The sequence below is a fragment of the Leopardus geoffroyi genome, chromosome B2 (assembly GCF_018350155.1).
Source record: "Leopardus geoffroyi isolate Oge1 chromosome B2, O.geoffroyi_Oge1_pat1.0, whole genome shotgun sequence".
NCBI classification, from domain to species: Eukaryota; Metazoa; Chordata; class Mammalia; order Carnivora; family Felidae; genus Leopardus; species Leopardus geoffroyi.
In genome coordinates this window covers 1,714,521-1,734,733 of record NC_059332.1, presented here as the reverse complement: position 1 = coordinate 1,734,733, position 20,213 = coordinate 1,714,521, and the positions used below count along the sequence as shown (strand labels likewise).

The window sequence follows — 20,213 nt, the reverse complement described above, 5'->3', positions numbered from 1 at the left end:
TGCTTCCCCCAAACTCAGCCCTACTCATGGCAATAAACCTTGCTAGGAGGCCAGGTTCGTGGAAAGATGTCGAAGTATGCACACACACACACACACACACACACACAGTCAACTGGTAACCTGCTCTCTGATTAGACCCTGGAATTCTAGCTTTCTCATGGGATCATGGGAGATATTTTTCAGGGCATTTGCGGGGTCCTTGTCCACAAATATATGTACAGAAAGAGAATCAACCTTCAGCTTAACTTCCTTCACCTCTTTCAACCCCCAGCAGCTGTAAATGTCATCAGCCTTTGCTGGAGGGCTCTCCCGCTGCAGGACCACTGTCCTGAGCGGGACACTAGCTGAGGGCTCAGACTTCCACTCCTTGGTGTCAGCCGACCCACAGGGAACTTGCATCCCTTTGTCACTCCAAAGTGTGGGACCGTGAGCTGATCTGCAGGAATAACCACTGCTCTCCAGCCTCTTCCTCCTGCTTAGGCAGCCACAGGGCCCATGAGCACATCCTCGGCCTAACCCGACGCCCAATCTGGGAGTGAAATGCAAGGCCCTTCGTCCTGAAGGGATCACTTACAAGTGACTTCCTGGCAAAATCAAAGCAGGTGCTTCCTGGCATGTCTACAGACATGTGAACTCACTGCACAACAAGCAGAAAATAGGAAGAAAAAGATCACATGACTTACAGTCACTAGTCACCCAATTCATGTTTTCATGTAAACTGTACCTCAATAAAGCTGTTGAATTGAAAAAAAACGTACAGTAAGATAATAAAACACACAGGGAGGAGGAAACAGAAGAAAGTCAAATTTCCCACAATGTGCAAAAGGGTACAGGTAAAGGAATCCAGCCTCCTGTGTATCATTTGCAGGAGAAACAGGCAGCCAGTAAAGAAAATATCCAAGAAGGCCAAAATCCACACCAAAAGTTCTGCCCAGATGATTCTAATTCTGTTCTCAAATATCTACTACTTTATATTTCTTACAGATAAAGTAAGAGGACTTAGTTCTCTTTTAAAATGTATTCTTTATGTCCATCAGTTTATTTTCTCCCAGACACTTGACGTATTTATAGAAATAAATATAAAATCACCACACATATATTGCTTTTTAATTTTGAAAATTGGAAGCACAATACTTTATTCAATCAATAAAACAAATGGTAAAATTTTTAAATGTAAGTCCCTTAGTTCCAAAATATAGTCAGATAGGAGACAGGACACATAAAATGTAGGTGGAAGAAATTAAACCATTGTCGCGTATATCTATCCACCAAGACCACTTTTTTTGAGAAGCTGTAAGATTTTATCAAACACGCACAATAAAATATAATCCTACTGAAGGTTCTGAATTGAATGTGAAAAATGTCTCCTCCGCTTTCTAACATTTTTGGGATCCATTCCAATGAAACTTTTTAATCAATAAAATATTAGTGACATTTCGTATGACTACATATCTTTCCCGTCTTCAACTTTCAATGTTACATTTCTTTGAAAATAAGCACTTACTGTTATGTTGCTTTTCTGCTAGGAAAAGACTCATTTTCCTCAAGGATCTTGGCATGTTTTGACCCTAAAGAAACTGCCATGTGCTAACAGTCTGTTTTCTATAATTCCGAGTGAGTGCAGACAGGAGAGCAGATATGTGTGCCATTTTTCTGAATCATCTCCGCACAGTAGAGGTTATAAATCTACCTGAAGAGCTCGCCATACCTGGCTCTGTCCCAGAGAACCTGAACAGCAATCAGCTCAAGCAAAATCTAAAACTCTGTACCTGACCTAAACTCGTCACTATGACCCAATCCCCCACTGCTATGAGGTCAGAATTCATGAATATGAATCCAAAGCCATGACACCATTACATGATAAGTGTTTCCCTGTCCTCACCACGTAAACACTGTGCGTAAACATGCACCAACAAAGGAAACTTAACATTAGCTTCCCACCTGAGCACCCAGGACATTCCGATTCCAATTCCAGCCTTAAATTCACTTCCCCTCACTGATCTAATCTGCCATTTCAGACAAATCACTGCCATCCTGAAGTCATCCTACAATCTTCATATCCTAATGAAATACAACAATAACAAAGACATACAAAATACAAGACCAAAATTTTTTAATATTAGAAACAACAGATTTAAAATTGCATTTTAATAAATATAAGAAATATATCAGGAAAAGAATTATAAAAACTGTACATGTAACTGAAAGTGTACAATTTATATAGAGAATTGCTATTTTAATAACTTTCGTATTCCGTAATGCGTGTATGCACACTTCGACTGAATACCTTAAGGTTTTTAATGTGATAAGTGAGCTTGCTTCTTGCTTGTTAGTTTGTCTAACCTGGGCTGGATGGATGACAGTGCTACTCTCAGGGGATAATGTATATTCAAACTGTTTCTGTGCTTTGTCTTAATGACACTTAAAGTCGAGAACCCGGTCTCGCACAGGGACGTTGAGGGGAACAGAAGAAGGGATTTTAAAGCAACCTCAGCAAGCTCAGGATACTCATTTTTAACTTTTATCCAAAATGAAGGAAGTGATGCTGTATTTTCAAAATTCATTTTCAGTCCTTCATCAGCAGCCAGCTTCAGCAAGTTATCCTGCAGGGTGACAGTTAAATTTAAGTTATCTTTTGATGAGAGGAATGGATTTTGGATCCAGGAGTTCCCTATGCGTGGATCTTCTTTCGATGGAAAATACAATTCAAAACAATCTAACAAATTTGTAAGATGTTCATTGATAACTTTTCGCAGATAGACGATATCAAGGTCATTACCTACTTCATGGATAATTGTTGTTAAATTATGGAACATGTCATAACAATTCACAGAAACTCTGTTTCTCCAAGCTTCTAACTTTTGTTTTTGTCCTTCAATCTTATCAGCCATTGAGAAACATGTTGCATTCTTCCCTTGCATGGAAACGTTAAGATCATTAAAAATACTGAAGATATCAGATAAATAAGCAAGTCTGGCTGTCCAATTCACGTCTTTGAAAAGTTGGGACCAAACTGGCTTCTTGCTTTGCAGAAACACTAAGAGTTCATTTCGTATTTCGAACATTCTTGATAGAACTTTCCCCCGTGATAACCACCGCATCTCCGCGTGCAGTAACAGCTGCTTGTGATCCGCTTCCATATTGTCGCACAACAAAGAGAACAACCTCGAATTTAATGCATTAGATTTTACATAATTCACAATTTTCACTGTGTCAGTAAGCACACTATTTAGTTCAGCTGATATCTTTTTCATGGCCAGACCCTCTCGATGAATGAAGCAATGTGTTATTTTACACTCCGGCGCAAGTTCCTTAATCTGGGCCACCACCTCGGACCGTCTCCCTGTCATCGAAGCCGCGCCATCAGAACACAGGCCTACACAAAACTGAAATTCCAGACCACACTTGTTGACGACATAATTCTTCACAGCTTCACACAGTTCTGAGCTAGTTGTGTTTGTTGGCAAAGAGGCTGAAAAGAAGAACTCTTCCTTTATGTCATCATCGTGTTCAAACCGCACGTACACCAAGAGAACAATCATGTTAGCGATATCTCTGCACTCGTCCAGCTGCAGCGAGAAGTACTTTGCTTCTTTTATTTGCTCTATGAGCTGGTCTTCCATGTCACTGGCCAGCTCCTGAATGCGCCGGGCGATGGTGTCATTGGACAGGGGCACCTGAGCCACCTTCTTGGCAGCCGACTCTCCCAGCATCTCCAGGCAGACCTCCTTGATGCAGTCTTTCACCAGGGTCTCCGCAATCGTGTAGGGCGTCTTGGACTTGGCCACAGGCAGCGCCACCTTGTAGGAAGCCCGCAGGGCGCTAATGTTTATGTGAGAAACACCGAGCACCTGCTTTGGTGGGCTCTTTAATTCACTACTCTTCCTCTCAAAGAATTCTTTTGGTTGTGAACTCATTTCTTTATGTTTTGAATATAAATGCCGCTTAAGTTTTGATGGTTTCATTGCTTCATTAGCCAGGATATCTCCACAAATAATACACTGTGGTTTCAGCACCTCACCATCAATTACAGCTATAAACCCAAACTCGATGTACGAGGGGTCATATTTCCGGGTGAAACCTGTGTGAACTCTTCTGCCTTTCACTTCCTCAGGCCGACTTCCACCTTTACCGTTTCTTCTACTCCTGCCCCCAGATTCAGAAAGGCTATGTTTTTTCTTGACAAACAAGTCCAGTGAAGCTCGTTTTGCCATCTGAAAATCAGGATTAAAAATAAATAAACACAAATGTTACTTTCCTCCTTTGTCTAATAATGTTAAACAAATTAAAAACTAGGTTTGATTAAAAATTTAAAAATGGTTTTAAAATGAAGTTATAAAGATAAATAAATGCTTACATTTTTTCTGAGTTACAGCAGACAAACTAGCCATAACACATCACGTACTGTTAACTGTGCTTGAGTGCTATACAATGCCAGCACACAACTTGCCCTGGGAGTCAACATCCATACCTGCCAGCATTCTACTCGGAAACGCAAGTGCAGTAATCACGTGCTGGGCACTACAGCAATGTCAAATTGTGGCTAGTTTCTAAATACTCTTGATTAGTACACTTACCCCACTGTGGACTGGTATAAAGTTTGCAGACCAGCACTGATCCGAAGATCACACTCCAGTACCACTGGCCCAAATCAGGTGTAGCCCCCATATTTCAAAACTCAAAGCTGAACACACATTAACTCTATAAAACCTATGGATTTAAAATAAAGCTCTTTTGCCTTATCTCATGTTCTCCATTTATATCTGAAAACTGAACTTTTTCTCAACACAAACCCATATCTCGCAATCCAACTTGTCATCTCTTGTCCTTCCCAATTACTTCACTTGACCCAAGATGCCCTTTCTTGGCTCAGCTCCCCACCCAAAGTAACATTAAGTTCAGCTTTTCCCATGTTCATCCTCCTGTAGAAACACACCCTCACACACACCACTTACCCCCTAGATCTTAGCTTCCTTATCCCCCCAAGGAATTCCTCACACCAGGACAGAATGAGACTGTCATCACCCCACACAACAAATAAAGCAGCATTCAAGGTTATAACTTCCAACCTGATAAAAGGGTGGTGGTGGTGGGGGGGGGAGATAGGAATTAGAAGTAATGGGCTTTTCTCTGGAGAAAACAAATCCAAGTTGACCACCCTGTGCTTTATTTAGTATATACCCTGCCAAACATTCTCACTCATCATGAACACAGTGAAGAGTAATGAAGCTCTTCCCCTGCTTTCATCTACAACAGATACTCAAACTCTTACCCAATCCCCTACTTTGTCTGATGAAAATGGTGTCTCTGAAGGCTTTAGCATTTTGGAAGGTTGACCGGTCAAACTTCTTTGGATCTCATCATGTTTCCTTTTCATTGTGGTGGTCTCGTAGCAAAGACTGCACGTTATTCTGTGATGGTAGCCCGCAGTCCCATGTGGGGAGGGCACCCCGCAGACTGCATGGACGCTTCCATCACATGATATGCAACTATTAGTACCTGAGCATTCTTTTTCACAAACTACACAGGATAAAAATTTTAATCTGCTTTCAGGAGGGTTTTTCATGGCCACCGTAGGAGTAACAGAAAGATTCTCTTCAATATCACTACTATCGGTTCCAGTCTCAACATTTTCTTCATACTGTGCTCCTGGTGGATTCTCTAATTCTTTGTCAGCTGGTTCAAATTCACTTTCTGGATTTGGGCTGGCAATGAGTTCTTCGGTTAACTGAGGGTGACAGAGGCCTGGTTTAGCTTCAGAGCTAAATGTGCCTTCAAATGGATTTGGTTGCATACCTCTGTGATAGGGCTGATTTTGGATCATCTGAATGAACCACAAAAACTCAGCCCAGTGTGATGAATTGTTAGTTTGCATCCAGGAGATAATCCTATTTTGGATATCATCATTAGTTTGGTTCATAGAACTTTGGCTTTGACAGGGCTGAGGCTTCCCATGGACAATTTTCAACTCTGGCCAAATATTACTGAGTTCGTAGACAATCTGGCTTGAAAATTCCCTCCCATTGTCAGATTGTAGGACACTGGGAGCTCCAATAATGGTAAAAATATCTAAAAGAGCATGTGCCACTTCCTTAGGCCTTTTGGATTTTAGTGACCGCAAAAAACTCAACTTTGTACGAAGGTCTTGATAATGCATAATAAACTTATACTCCCCATCAGGATTCAATTGCATGTCTATAAGGTCCACCTGGCATCTTGAATTAACTTCCTTAATTGGTTTTGATGTTATAACTTTTTTGAGTTTCGAATGTTTCTGTTGGCATGGTCCGCAGAGGGTCAGGTACAGCATTATCACTTCTTTTGTGATGTTTTTGTATTTTGCTTGCAGCTCCTTTTCCATGCGGGTACGTCCTCCATGCCCAATGCTGAGATGTGTGTTGTGCAGAATGTCAAATAACTCCTCACTGTGTAAGTAATACCGAACTTTATCTGTATCCCCATTTATAGCCTCAATCAGCTTCTCACTGCCTTGCACAAGGATCACATCAAACCTCGCTAAGCGACGGTAGTCAACAGACTCCTTTCTTGCCTTTGCTTTAGCCTCTTTCACTTCCCGTATTAACTGACAGTACTTTGCTTTAGAAAATATCTTGGTATTATTACTTTTGTTTTCCAGCAACACCGCTAAGTTCCTGAAGAACTTCTCTCTCATGTTTTCTGGTTCCATTTCTGGTTCATTAGTGTCTAAGCTACTGGGGTTATCATCACCCACCCTTCGAGACATCATGGAAAGCCACAAAAATGACCCTAAAATATAGAGAAAAAAATCAGTTAGAATATTTGGGAATATCATTTGAAACATATACACTGCCCAAGCAGTCACTAGAGCTTGGGGTAGAAACAGAGGCGTGGGCACACAAGTTGGGGGAACACAGGTTTGGTTAGGGAGCCCAGCCTTGGAGAAATGGAAGGTAAATGAAGAACCCAAGCTAGGAACAAAAAGTTCTGATCTAGTAAAGAGATGTGACTTTCCAGAGCAGTATCTGGGATTAGCCTTAAAGTACTGTTTTATGTAAAACAAGAAGCAAATTGATGTTATTATTTATTTATTAACAATAAAAGATGATTTGTTTTGGCTAGAGAAGCCTCAGCAATACAGTAACAGATTTTTTTTTAAAACTTCATTTTTTAAGTAATCTCTACACACTACGTGGGGCTTGAACTCACAATCCCGAGATCAAAGAGTTTTGTGCTCTACTGACTGAGCCAGTCAGGTGCCCCAGGAATAGATCTTTTTTTAAAAAGCCCCAGACTATACCACGTTTTTTCCTATTAAGTCAAGTTAACTGTTACAGCAACATTTGGGGATTATGTTTCAATGTCTCGAAATGCGACTGAAAAGAACACCATTTGGATAGCACTTCTTTCCACGCGAATACATTTTGTGTCACACTGTGGAGCCATGAGTAGGAAAGGAGGGTGAAGCAGGATGAACTTGGGGGAAGAAGGGAATATAGGGCAATGTGAATGAGAACCAGAACATGAGCTCCAGAAGCAAGGAGGGTATTAGTAGGTGCAGGATAACTGGGGAGTTGTTAGGACTTCACAAGACGTAGAACGTGTTGATTATACTGGAGATTCTGGAAAAGACGTTGCTCCAGAACAGTCAGCCTGTGCTCTTGCCTCCACTACACCTTATCCTATTAACAGTCCTTGAAATGCTAAGGGGCATAGACCAGAAATTCCATTTTCTTCAGTAGAATTTCTGAGTAGCAATCCAAGTCTTAAACATCGTGTGTGACAAAAACTGGGGCAGAGGCTTTAGAAATCAAACCAATGGGCACACGGACGAGTGCTCAGCATCCCTACTGATTTATCCTCTGATTTATCCACAGGGACGTAATTCCATTGCAAAATATCCATCAAAAATCTTGTATTCAGTGATTTCTTACATTATTACCTGGCCGCTTAACTCCTTTAATAGCATCACACAACACTGGCTGACCTTCCCTCAGATGAATTCAGTAAGGTTGCAATGGATGAGATTTCATAGCTTTTCAGCAAGGAGACCCTTCCCGCTCCCAAACGTCATCCTCCTTCTGGACCTCACCATTATCTTGCAGTGGGCGTGGCTCTGGAGATGCACATTCCATTCTGTCTTCCATAGATGGGAGCTGGGTACCCAGGCACTCCTGTGCCGCATCCAAGGGACTCATTTCCTCCATAGGAGTTTCAGGCCCATTTGTGTCCTGTGGGACCTGGGGACAAATCGATACATCTGGAAATGAATATAGGTGATCACTGCACAAAGCATAGCTAAACCTCAGAACATTCTTGTACAGAAATAGAATGTGAGAAGAAAAAAAGTCTTCATTGAATTTTCTTTTCAATGTTTATTTATTTTTGAGAGAGGGAAAGCACGTGCACGAGTGGGGGAGGGGCAGAGAGCAAGGGAGACACAGAATCCGAAGCAGGCTCCAGGCTCCGGCCCGTGTTCAACTTGAACTCATGAATTGCAAGATCATGACCTGAGTGGAAGTCGGATGCTTAACTGACTGAGCCAGCCAGGCGCCCCTTTGCTGAATTCTTAAGACGAATGCCAAACAGAATAAGAAGAGATATCAAAAAAATGCTGGGACTAATAAAGCAGAGCCATGCAACAGAAACTCTCTCCATTGGACAGAAGTCGGTACTCATCCCTGTGGTTTTGGTTTTGGGGAATAACAACACAAACATTAAAGGAATCCTAAGTTGTGACAATTAAAAGAAAGTTGTAAATGGGTTTCAGTGTAAGCAATTAAAAATAAATATTTGGGGTGGGGGTTATGCAAATTATCTGATTGGGACTATTGCACCCAGAAAGGAATCTGACAGTTGTTTTAGAGTCAATGTGGAAAACTGGCCCAGTGTTATGCATGGGGAAAAAGAAAACATCATCTGCTCCTTACACTAACCATCTCATGTATGGTTTGTAACTAAATTTCCCTAACTGTCCCCAAAATATGTTTTATGGTTTTAAGTCCATGAAACAATATTTATACATTATACCTTTTGCTTCCTCTCATCTAAAAAAGACAGGAATCTTTTTTATGACATTCAATTTTGAAAAGTCAGACCCAGTTATCTTATAGAATGTCAGAGATTTGTCTTATTTCCTCACAAACAGATTCTGGTGAGTAATTTTTGGAAGAATACTACGTAAGTGATGTGTACTTATGGTGTCATGTCACAGGGCACATGCTATCAAGTTATTTCATTATCGATAATGCTAAATTTGATCAGTTAGTTAAGGCCGTGATCACCAGATCTATGCACTCATTTTCCCACTGTAATTACTAAGTCAGCAATGGGGTAAGAGCGTGCATGTACATCAATAGCCTATTCCCCAATGTTTTTAGCATTCACTGATGATTTTTGCTTGAATCAATTTTTATACTGGGGGCTGCTGCCTGCCTTTATAATTTCTTCTACATTTATTAGCTAGCAATTTCCCATAAAGAGCTTTCTATCATTTTGAATATCACTATAGACTTATTTTGTAATCTATTCCTTCCTTACTCATGCTGGTCGCCAACTGTCTCCCATCTGGCCCCTGGGGCCCCTTTGATCAGGCATTGTCTGAACATGACCCTGGTAGGTCACATCCATTTTTCCAGAAAAATAAACACATGACCACATTGTCTTTTCCCTGTATCAGGACTAGTTTCAATGGTTTTCCCAAGAAGTCTTGATTCATTTTGGAGCAACGGTATTAGTAACAAAGACTGAGTAGGAGGTTGGCTCATTGTTAATGATGCCTCGTCCCCTCCAGGCACTTTCATGGATAGAGCTGGTAAACATATTTACAGAATATCATGAATTCAATCCAATTTCAACACAGTAAGATTTATTTCACCTTTCTATATTCCATTTTAACATATACCTTCTCCCACGGTGAAACAAAAACTTAGTTCAATATGATGTATATATTTACTCATTTGCCCTCACCTACAATAAACACAGAACAGTATCAGAATTTACAATGCTTCGGGTTGTAGCACATTTCCAACGACATACCTACTATGTGAAATCAATATCTTTGCAGCTTTATATGTACACAGACAGTAAGTATTCCACTAAGAGCATATAGTCAGAGTACTGTGTCCAAGTTACTTGTTTTTTTGCTCTGTTATTAATAATAATTTGATATACAGTTGAGTTCATCTGTTTCTGTGTTTAATCACTTTGAATTTAACATTGCTTTTTATTTTTTTTTTATTGTTTTTGTTTTATTTTTTATTTTTGAGAGCGAGCGAGGGAGGGGTAGGGAGAGAGGGAGACACAGAATCCGAAACAGGCTCCAGGCTCTGAGCTGTAAGTACACAGCCGGATGCAGAGCTCAAAATCACAGACTGTGAGATCATGACCTGAGCTGAAGTCAGATGCTTAACTGACTGAGCCACCCAGGTGCCCCTTAACATTGCTTTTTAAGTATTTGAAACATTGCTTTTGAATTTTTTTCTCTAGGAGATATTTCTGAACAGCCGGTACTGGGACTCCCAAGTTTCTGCCTTTCTGTTAAGTGTCATGAAAAAAACACTTTTTTCTAAGCCAATTTAGAAAAGAAAAAAAAAAAAAAAGCTATATGTATCTTTACTCTAGAAGCCAATGTATCTTTTCTTTGAAAAATTGTAACAATACAAAATTTCCATAGCATTCCCAAATGCAGAAGTTATGACAGGAAAGTAAAAGTCCCAATAAAGTATCCAAGTGAAAAAATAAATAAATATTTGAAGCATTTAAATGGTACAAAAGATGAAAACATACAGTTTTTAAAAGTTTTTAATTAATTAATTAATTTTGGGAGAGGGGAGGGGCAGAGAGAGGAGAGAGAGAATCCCAAGCAGGCTCTGTGCCATCGGCTCAGAGAGCAACGTGGGGCTCAATCCCACAAACCACAAGATCATGACCTGAGCCAAAACCAAGCATCCAACACTTAACCGACTGAGCCACCCAGATGCCCCCAAAAATCAAAACACGTATTCAGAGAAATATTGCTTATATTCTACTCCCCCTTCACTCCCATAAGAAACCATTTTTGTTGGTGATGGTTTACCCTCAGTTTATTTTTGCAAAAATATGTAAAACACATATATACATACATATACACCAATATTGGCACTTATATACATATATACATAATATATACAAACTTAATGCAAATGTGTCTATACTTTTGTATACTACACACCTTCCTTTTTTCACTTGCTAGGAGAATATTCTCCAGAGGTCATCTCATACCAGTTCATAGATACCCTCTTCAATTTTATGTACGTGGTCCCACGTTACATTCATGCGCCACAGTTTATTCAGTCGCTGTACATGGATCAGCATTTAGGTTGCTTACAACATTTTGCTTTTACAAATAGCTGCAATGAAAAACTATGTCTATGTCGTCTCTTCTTTGTAGATGCGTATATTCAAAGCAAATTCCCAGAAAGGGTATTGCTGGGTGGGTCAAAGGGTACAAACAGGCGTTAGATGCACAAGTAGGCGTTAGATGGTGCCCAAATCTGCCCCACCCCCAAAGGAAAGGTGCCATCTTGTACGTGTACCAGCGACATATGACAGGACCTATCTTCCAGTCAGGCCACCACACTGTGTTGCCAAGCTTTTGAAATTTTGCCATCTGACAGGTGACAAAAGTACTTCAATGTAGTTTTGACTTGCAATTTTATGATTGAAGTGGAGCATCTTTTTGTACAGTTAAAAGTCATTCATTTATCTGTTTATGAAAACTGCTCATGTCTCTTGATCATTTTTATTGCATTTGCCAAAAGGATTAGCTTTTATCTATGATAAATCTTACAAATATTTTCACTAAAATTTATCATTTTTATTTCTGTGTGGGTTTTCTGTCCTGCATTTTTAAATTATTTCATAAAGAAAAATTTCTTGATATTATTTCTGGGTTTGGAGTAATTCTGTATGCCCAGATAATAAAATACATCATTCACACTTTATCCTAGTAGTTGGGTATTTAAAATTTTATGTATTGATCTCTGACACATTTAAAGGTTATTGTTTCTGATATATGGTATGAGGCATAGATTTAATGTGCCTTTTCAAAATGGCTATGTCCCTTTATCCCAACATTTATTTGATTTTTTTTTAACGTTTATTTATTTTTGAGATAGGGAGACCGAGCATGAGAGGGGGAGGGGCAGAGACAGAAGGGGAGGGGGGGAGACACAGAATCTGAAGCAGGCTCCAGGCTCTGAGCTGTCAGCACAGAGCCTGATGCAGGGCTTGAACTCACGAACTATGAGATCATGACCTGAGCCAAAAGTCAGATGCTTAACCGACTGAGCCACCCAGGCGCCCCTATCCCAACATTTATTTAAAAGCCCATTTTTCCTTACGGTGATTTGAGATGGCAAATGTATTGTACAATTTTCATATGTGCTTGGGTCTACTTTTGTACTTTCTATTGCTTTATTGATCCATCTACTCATGTATCAGTACCATGATGTCATCTAAAGATGCTTTACGGTAGGTTAGTATCCAGTAAGACTATTTCCTTCTTTTCAAGTTTTTCCAGTGATTCTTTCATGCTCACAGTATGAATGAAGTTCACGTTTTTAAAAAAAATTTCATTAATTTAATTTAATTTAATTTAATGTTTATTTTTTGGGAGAGAAAGAGAGCACAAGCAGGGTAGAGGCAGAGAGAGGGAGACACAGAACCTGAAGCAGGCTCCAGGCTCTGAGCTGTTAGCACAGCACCCGCCGCTGGGATTGAACCCACGGACCGCGAGGTCATGACCTGAGCCAAGATCAAGAGTGGGCTATTCAACTGAGCCACCCAGGTGCCCCTTCCCTTCTCTGATCTTAAGAATAAGACATCCTATGTGGGGGCACTTGCTGGCTGAGTGGGTTGAGCTGACTCTTGATATCAGCTCAGGTCAGGATCCCAGGATCATGGGATCAGTCCCACCTGGGGCTCCTCGGTGGGTGTGGAGCCTGCTTTAGATTCTCTCCCTCTCTCTGTCCCTCTCCCTCACTTGTGCTCGCTCTCTCTAAAATAAGAAAAGAGAAAAAGAAAAATCTGGATTAAAAGAAAAAGACATCCTATGTAGATTGGTTTGTATAATAAATAGGCTACGTTTCAATTTGCCCGAATCTTTACATAACTGGGAGAAACAGAGTCGTGGAGTGAAGACGATATGCCAGCCGGGGGACAGGGGAACCTGCTGCTTATAGTTCAATAATCCTATCAGTTCTGCAAAGACTCTTACAGCAACTAAAACACGGACCCGAAGACCTGCGGCTGCGGCCGCTCCTCCCCCACCGCGCCCGCGCACACCCTTCTGTCTATGCAGCGGAGGGACTCGCCAGGTCCCGGAAGGACGTCCACCACCGGACTTTAAAGGGTGACTCCGGGCGGCAGTAACGAATTACAGAAATGAAATTAACCTCAAACCCGTTATGACTGTCATTTGTCTTTCACTCTATGATTCCTGGATTTGATTTTTAAAATTTTCTAATACGAAAGTTCTGGTTGTAAAATCGTGGTATAATGCGGCCACAGTCATTAGAAATGCATATATTTCCCAATTAGACACTTAACTCATACTGGCTTTAAAAAATGGGGGGAGGGGGTGTTCTTTTTGTCACATGACAAGAGGTGTCGAGGAGGGCAGCTGTCCTCACCACCCTGGGGTTCTTGCTCGTGCCCACCATTGTGCAGGCCTGGACACCAGCTATGCTCACGACAGGCGGTGGGCAAAGAATAAACGCACCTGCCCCATCTTACAAGGAAAGTACAAGCTTTCACAGAAACTGCCAGAAACTGTGCCTACTTCTCCCGGCCAGGCCTGTGTTGCATAGCCAACTCCAGTAGGAGCAAAGCTGGAAAAGTAGGTAGGTACATGGCCAACATGAACGAAATCAACGCTTTTTATGGAAGAAGCAAGTGTGTGTGTGTGTGTCGGGGGGGGATATAGGTTTCCCCTGCTACACAAAAGTAGGGCGTTCCTGTGAAAACTGTTGAGGCAGGGAAAGGGCATAGAGTGAACAGTATCCCCACTTTCTGTAAGTTCATATAGGCCATGCTGCCCTGACAAAAGAACTACACTAGTTCCTGTGTTTACTGACCCGAAGGATCCACAGAGTATTTTCATTTTTACGAAAAAGAGCGGTTACTGTGCTGATGCGGGTCTTTTGTAAAAACAACGTGGCGTAAGGTGAAGAGCTAGAGCCCACACTTTCTGAAAGCAGGGCTGCCTGCGTTCCGAGAGGGCAGCTAAGCATGTCTGCAACAGTGGCATTTCCCCTTCTTCCAGAAATCACACAGAAACAAGAAAAATGAGAAACATCTATGCAAACTTAGTACTCCACAAGACTCGGGAGAGCTCTATAACCCTGAGTCATATGAAAATCTATCAAATACGAACATTACCCAGAACTGACCAAACACCAAGTCCTACCAACGGCCATGTTTCTCAACAAAGTAGAAGAGGGACATTCTAAAGAAACAGGCACATCTGCAGGAAAAAAAAAAAAAGAAAACTATATTGTTTCTTTGAAACAAAAGGAAGAGGTGTGCTGGCTGGAGGGAAGACGAAAATACATGCTTTCTACAAAACTAAACACAAAAGTGATAGGATTTATGGAGAAAATAAAGTTACAGGATAGACTACTTAAGATATACACAACTTTGTCACCAGAGTGCTAATAAAACCATGGCCCTAGTAATATACAAGCCTAGTCAGAAAGATACTATAAAGGAGGATTACATCCCGTATAGCACTGTACCTCTGTGAGGTGATGCTACTGTGCCACAAAGTGGGCTCAGGAAAGGGGAAGGAGGAGTAGAGACTCTGTCATCGGAAGTTCAGGAGGAGAAGCATTTGCACATCTTCCAAGAAATGCAGTGATTTTAGAAAACCATGATTTGGTTCTGGCTCGTCAATCGTGTGTTTACTTCTTTGACATTGACTTACAGATGCAGTTTCTGCTGCTTAAACATTTCCCTTCTTTTGTAAAGGAGCTGCTTATATGGTTCCAAATGGGACTTTATGCATGAAGCACAATCCTGTGGCACTCTGCCTGGCAGTCATTCATCATCTTCTGTCCACTCCCCCTGTATCCTACCTGAACCTCAGGTGACAGAAGTGAGCCGTCCGCTCCCCCTCCGTCCTACCTGAACCATCATGCCAGGCCTCCACAGTAATATCAGTGGCAGGTTTAATGTGCAATTGACTCCAGAATGTGAAAACTGTGTGTGCATTTCACCCGCTGTAGGTGCAATAAACACCTTGAATGTTCTCCTTAAGTAATAAGCTTCAAAGGCTGCAATCACACCCCAATCAAGGGGCTGGAGTAAAGAAGTTGTACTAGGAGAGAAAAGAGAACTTCAGTATCTGATGAAAGGGTAGCAGCTGTTGGAGGAGGGATTGGTGTATGCTAAGACTTTTGGAAGATAATTTTTTCCTCCTGCAGTTACCTTTTTAAGTCACGTAGAAAAAAAATCACCTAAAAGACCAATAAATATCTGCCTGTTACCCAGCCTCTCTTGTTACAACTACAGCAGGCTAGTCTTTCCGACTCCTTTCAAAGCTCATGCGTAGAGAACGTGAGGACTCACAGCAGTCCTCGGCTTTACATCTCCACTGGGATTTGCACCCCGCATCACATCACACGATCTTGTGTGGCCTCAAGCCCTCGTGTGTGTTGTGTGTTTCCTCCTTAGAGATACAGACCCTTGAGGGAATGTGCTTCCAGTGCAGCCTGGTTTCATCAAAATTAAAATCTGATCCAGGTTATAGCCTTCTTCATCAATCAGATTTCTTTTTTTTTTTTTTCAATGTTTTTTTTTTTTTTTTCAACGTTTATTTATTTTTGGTACAGAGAGAGACAGAGCATGAACGGGGGAGGGGCAGAGAGAGAGGGAGACACAGAATCGGAAACAGGCTCCAGGCTCTGAGCCATCAGCCCAGAGCCTGACGCGGGGCTCGAACTCACGGACCGCGAGATCGTGACCTGGCTGAAGTCGGACACTTAACCGACTGCGCCACCCAGGCGCCCCTCAATCAGATTTCTTAACCCTGGGAGAACCGTACAGCTTCTTCTATCCGCATTCACAGTTCACCAGGGAGCTTAGCACTGGAAGACACAGCCGTTCTAGAAGTCACTAAACCAGCCACTGCTTCCACTAAGTGAAGACACTTGTAGCTTTTTCCTGAAGGTCTTCATATATTGCGAAGACTTCCCTTTGAGAAAGCATGCCTCTGATTCCTTCTTTGTTTGGTGTTCAATCCACACACTTAACCAATGTTCCAGTTTTCCATTTCCTTACACCCCGTCCAAACAAACTTTGTAGCACTGGCAGATGTTCCAGCTAGAGAACTTTCTTTCACTTCCCAGTTCTTTCACTGTCTCTAGCAGTATGCAACGTTGACTCCTTTACAGCAGCTGCACAATGTCACAGATTCTTCCATTTTTTTTAAAGCGTCTTGTAATTTTGAGCTTCTCTTCAATTCTTAAAGCTGTTCTTTTATGTTCGCTAGCAGAGATTTTATCACCAGCGTGCTTCTGTGGCACTTGTAAACCCCTCTGCTTCCTCATTTTCTGGAATACAAAAAAGTTTAACAAAAAATGCACCAAGTTGGGAGGGAACCATGCAAGGAAGCATTTCCAAACCAGAGACTGGCCGAGAGGAAGGATGTGGAGGTGAATGGGCAAATGGGCGTTTGGTACAGTACTGCCCGTCTTCACAGTTTGCTGCATCCGCTATAATCACACACCTGGCATTCAGCTGCTCTCACTTGGCGGCCCAAAACATCAACTTGCTGGTAAAGTTCATGTACGTGCCAGAACGATTTCAATGGTACATGGTCTCATTTCCTTATTTATCAATCTCATATGAAAGATCTGCATTCCAGAAAAACATGTCCTAATGGATCAGACTGTATACATAAAATGTTCATATTTAAGGAGTTCAGATACTATGATGGATAGTATCATTATAGAAATGTGACTGGTAATATCCGTAATGTTCTAAAATTACTGTCCTAGAAGGCATGTATGCTCCCTTAAAAATAACCTCTAGCGTAAGGGTGAGACCAAATACTGCACTCAATACGTTTCACATACCAACAACTCCAAGTACTGAAAACCATCTAGAAAATGATGGAATTAATCTCTTTGTTGTACAAACGAAGACATTAAAGCCCAGAGAAGGTTCGATACGCCAAAGGTTACACAGCTAATTAGTGACAGGGCCCATTATGGAACCCAAATCTCATCATTCCCTTCTTCCTGATCTTTCTACTAAGTGTGGCCACTTCTCTATTTGTCTTTCCCAGAAGGTGTTCCTTATATCCTGATATCCTGATACGGATTTGCTTTCGTATATGGTGAAAGCAGTGGGCATCAGAAGAGTTTAATCTCACAGCCACTAAATAAAGTGTATTTTCTACTGATAAGCAATAGATCGAGGTTTCCCATGTGGTTACATCATCTACTTCTGTGGATTAGCTGTCACTTACGTGCAAACTGTTATCCCATAAGCCTGAATCTATTCATCTACACCGGTGATCAAAAAATAACGCCCCAAACCGGAATGTGCCGCCACCAGTGTGGAGTTGATGGCACGTACTCCAGCTTGGACCCACGCCCTCAACTTCTGCACAGAAGAGGCGCCTCCAATGTCTCACCTGCTGTCTAGGCTCGTCCAGCTCCCGCTCCAGATCCTCCAGCACGGTCACCACCTCGTCCCCGCTCTCCGGGTGGTGCTCCCGCACCCAGGCCTGGAGCTCCTCGGGCAGGATGGTCAGGAACTGCTCCAGCACCAGCAGCTCCAGGATCTGCTCCTTGCTGTGCGTCTCGGGCCGCAGCCACTGGCGGCACAGCTCCCGGAGCCGGCGCAGCGCCTCGCGGGGTCCAGGCGTCTCCTGGTAGCAGAAGTGTCTGAAGCGCTGGCGACAGAGTTCCCTGGTGTGACACAGAGTCTTCTGCAGGCAGGATTCCTGATCCCAAACATGGTCTTCTTCCTTAACCTTCACTTGGATGATGTCCCCGTGCGCCTCTGACGCTGGGCTAGCCGAGGCTGGGACGCGCGCGCAGGCCGCGGCCATGCTGGACGCCACCTGCGGTCTGGGCAGGTGCGGGGCGTCCCGCCCGCTCCTCAGTCAGGGAAGTTCTGCACGGAGGAACCCCGTCAAACACAGAAGACAGACGCGGAGAGAGGGGACTGGCTTCCGTGGCCCCACGGGGCGGCCACCCGAGCGCCTCCGTCCGCAGGGAAGCGGCCCGGCCCGCCCCGGAAGCGGCGGGCTCTCAGCCGCTAAGGGGTCGCAGGGCCGCTCGCCGCGCCGCCCGCTACCTGCGAGGCGCAAAGCCGAGGCCGCCGTGGCCCCGCGCGCAGGGGCCGAGCCGGCCGGGAGCAGGGACGGGCCGGGGCTGCGCGCGGCGCGCGGCGCACGGAGCCGCCTGTCGCCGCGCACACGCCGCCTCCCCGCGGCCGCAGTCCGCGCCTCCGAGGGCCGCCGTCCCGGCCGGCGGGGCTGCCCCGCGCTCCCGCCGCGAAACGCGCCTCCCCGCCGGCCCGGCGCGCACTTCCGGTCCGCTCTAGGACTGCGGGCGGTGCGAGCTCTCGGTGGTCGTGGCGGCGGACCGCTGCGCCCCGGAGGCGAGCGCGCGGGAGCCCCGGCTCCGCGATCTTCCGCGGGGGAGCGCGTCGCGGTGCAGAGGCTGCCCGGGGCTTGCTTGGCGCTCCGACCGGCGGTTCTGAACAGACCAGCGGGACGGACGGCGGCCGCCGCGGCCGCGGTTTTGCAGCCTTTGCCCGGCCTGTTCTAGCAGCCGCCAGTCAGGCTCGGAAAAGGACTGCGAGAGCGGGTGTCCTCCCTCCATTTTACGGGTGGGAGACCCGCAACTCACAGCGTGCGCCTCTCCCGGTGACGCGGCGGCGCCGGCTTGGCGAGCCGTACCGCTGCCGCCGGGAAACCCGCCCCAGAGGCGCACCTGCGCGACCCGGTGCGCTTCCAGAGCGCCGGCAAGAGGCGGGAGGGCCCGAGAGCTTCCTGCGCGCTGCGAGCTGCTCGGGGCCGCACGCTCTGCAGGCCGGTGACGGCAGGTGCGCGCCCTCCAGGCCCGCGGCCGGCAGGTGCGCGCCCCACAGGTCCGGTGCTGGCGTGTGCGCGCCCCGAAGGCTGGTGCCCGCAGGTGCGCGCCCCGCAGGTCCGCAGCCGACAGTGCGCGCTCCACAGGACGGTGCCGGCAGGTGCCCGCTTCCCCAGGCCCCCGCGGAAAGCGCCGAGCAGGAGGCCTGAGAGCACTAGAGGCGTCTCAGGCCCCCGCCCAGATTCCTCTTCCTTCTCCCCACCCCGATGGCCCCTCGGCTATGCTGAGAGCGCTCAGAGAAGGGTAGATCCCACCCCAAGAGCGTTTGTTGAACTGCCGAATGGCGTCCTTTCCCCATTCTGTTTCCTTCTACTTTGGTCCCTAGTGATGACTCACATTTTGGCATTTCTGATGCAAGAGGTTTTGAAGAATCAACATTTCTTTTGGAAAGCTCTAAATTAAAAATGCTTACCCTTGGGTTCTGTAAATGGTCTTGAACGAGTCCCTAAACCCAATGAAATTGTATGTAAAATGTTTGCTTATGTGCCCTCGTCATCAGACCTTCAAAGGATCGAGATGGAGCCCCACCTCACCCCCACCCCCAGTTTCCTAGCCACTATTAACGTGTTGCGTTTATCTTTTGTGGTTTTCCCCTAACCAACCGTTAATCCTTTGCAGTCAAAGATTCTGGCTTCTGTCCCTTTCACTTTCTGTATACTTTGATCATGGTCGTGCTGAGCACAGTAGGCAGCTAATATGAAGTAAACATGACTTTTAAGTCCTCTACGTAGGAGCTTTAATTTTTTGGTACATTTTCACTTTTAACATCTAAAGTGGCATACACCTGTAAACAAACTATGTGTGTGTGTGTGTGTGTGTGTGTGTGTAACAAAAGTGAACATGCAAAAAATGAAAAGCTCCTTCATCCCTCGTTCCATATCTCAGAAATATTCATGCCAAGAATTTAGTACATATTCCTCAAACCTATTTTAAAATGAATATATAAACACACACTAAGACTTAACCAGAATTAGATCATGCTATATATCACAAGTCAGAAATTGCTGGGATTTGTTTCATTTTTTTTAATTTTTTAATGTTTATTTATTTTTGAGACAGAAACAGAGCATGAGTTGGGGTACGGGC

The 20,213-nt window shown here is 44.0% G+C and overlaps 2 protein-coding genes across 8 annotated transcripts in view; both read right to left on the bottom strand.

The window, feature by feature from the left end:
• LOC123609414 (zinc finger protein with KRAB and SCAN domains 4-like) overlaps nt 1-20,213 on the bottom strand; it is a 455,099-nt gene that overhangs the window by 275,444 nt on the left and 159,442 nt on the right. The gene's annotated exons all lie outside the window — the stretch shown is intronic.
• ZBED9 (zinc finger BED-type containing 9) lies at nt 1,100-19,529 on the bottom strand. 6 transcript variants are annotated; one of them, XM_045500414.1, is made up of 4 exons: nt 17,660-19,507; nt 8,072-8,219; nt 5,285-6,768; nt 1,100-4,214 (listed from the first exon to the last, which is right to left on the bottom strand). In XM_045500414.1, exons 1-4 carry the CDS (start codon nt 18,077-18,079, stop codon nt 2,298-2,300), a joined length of 3,969 nt encoding a protein of 1,322 aa, XP_045356370.1. In that variant the 5' UTR covers nt 18,080-19,507; the 3' UTR covers nt 1,100-2,297. The 6 variants fall into 6 exon arrangements, with proteins under 6 accessions (XP_045356370.1, XP_045356369.1, XP_045356371.1 ...); XM_045500413.1 differs by having other exon boundaries at nt 5,273-6,768; nt 17,660-19,505; XM_045500415.1 differs by having other exon boundaries at nt 6,734-6,768; nt 17,660-19,504.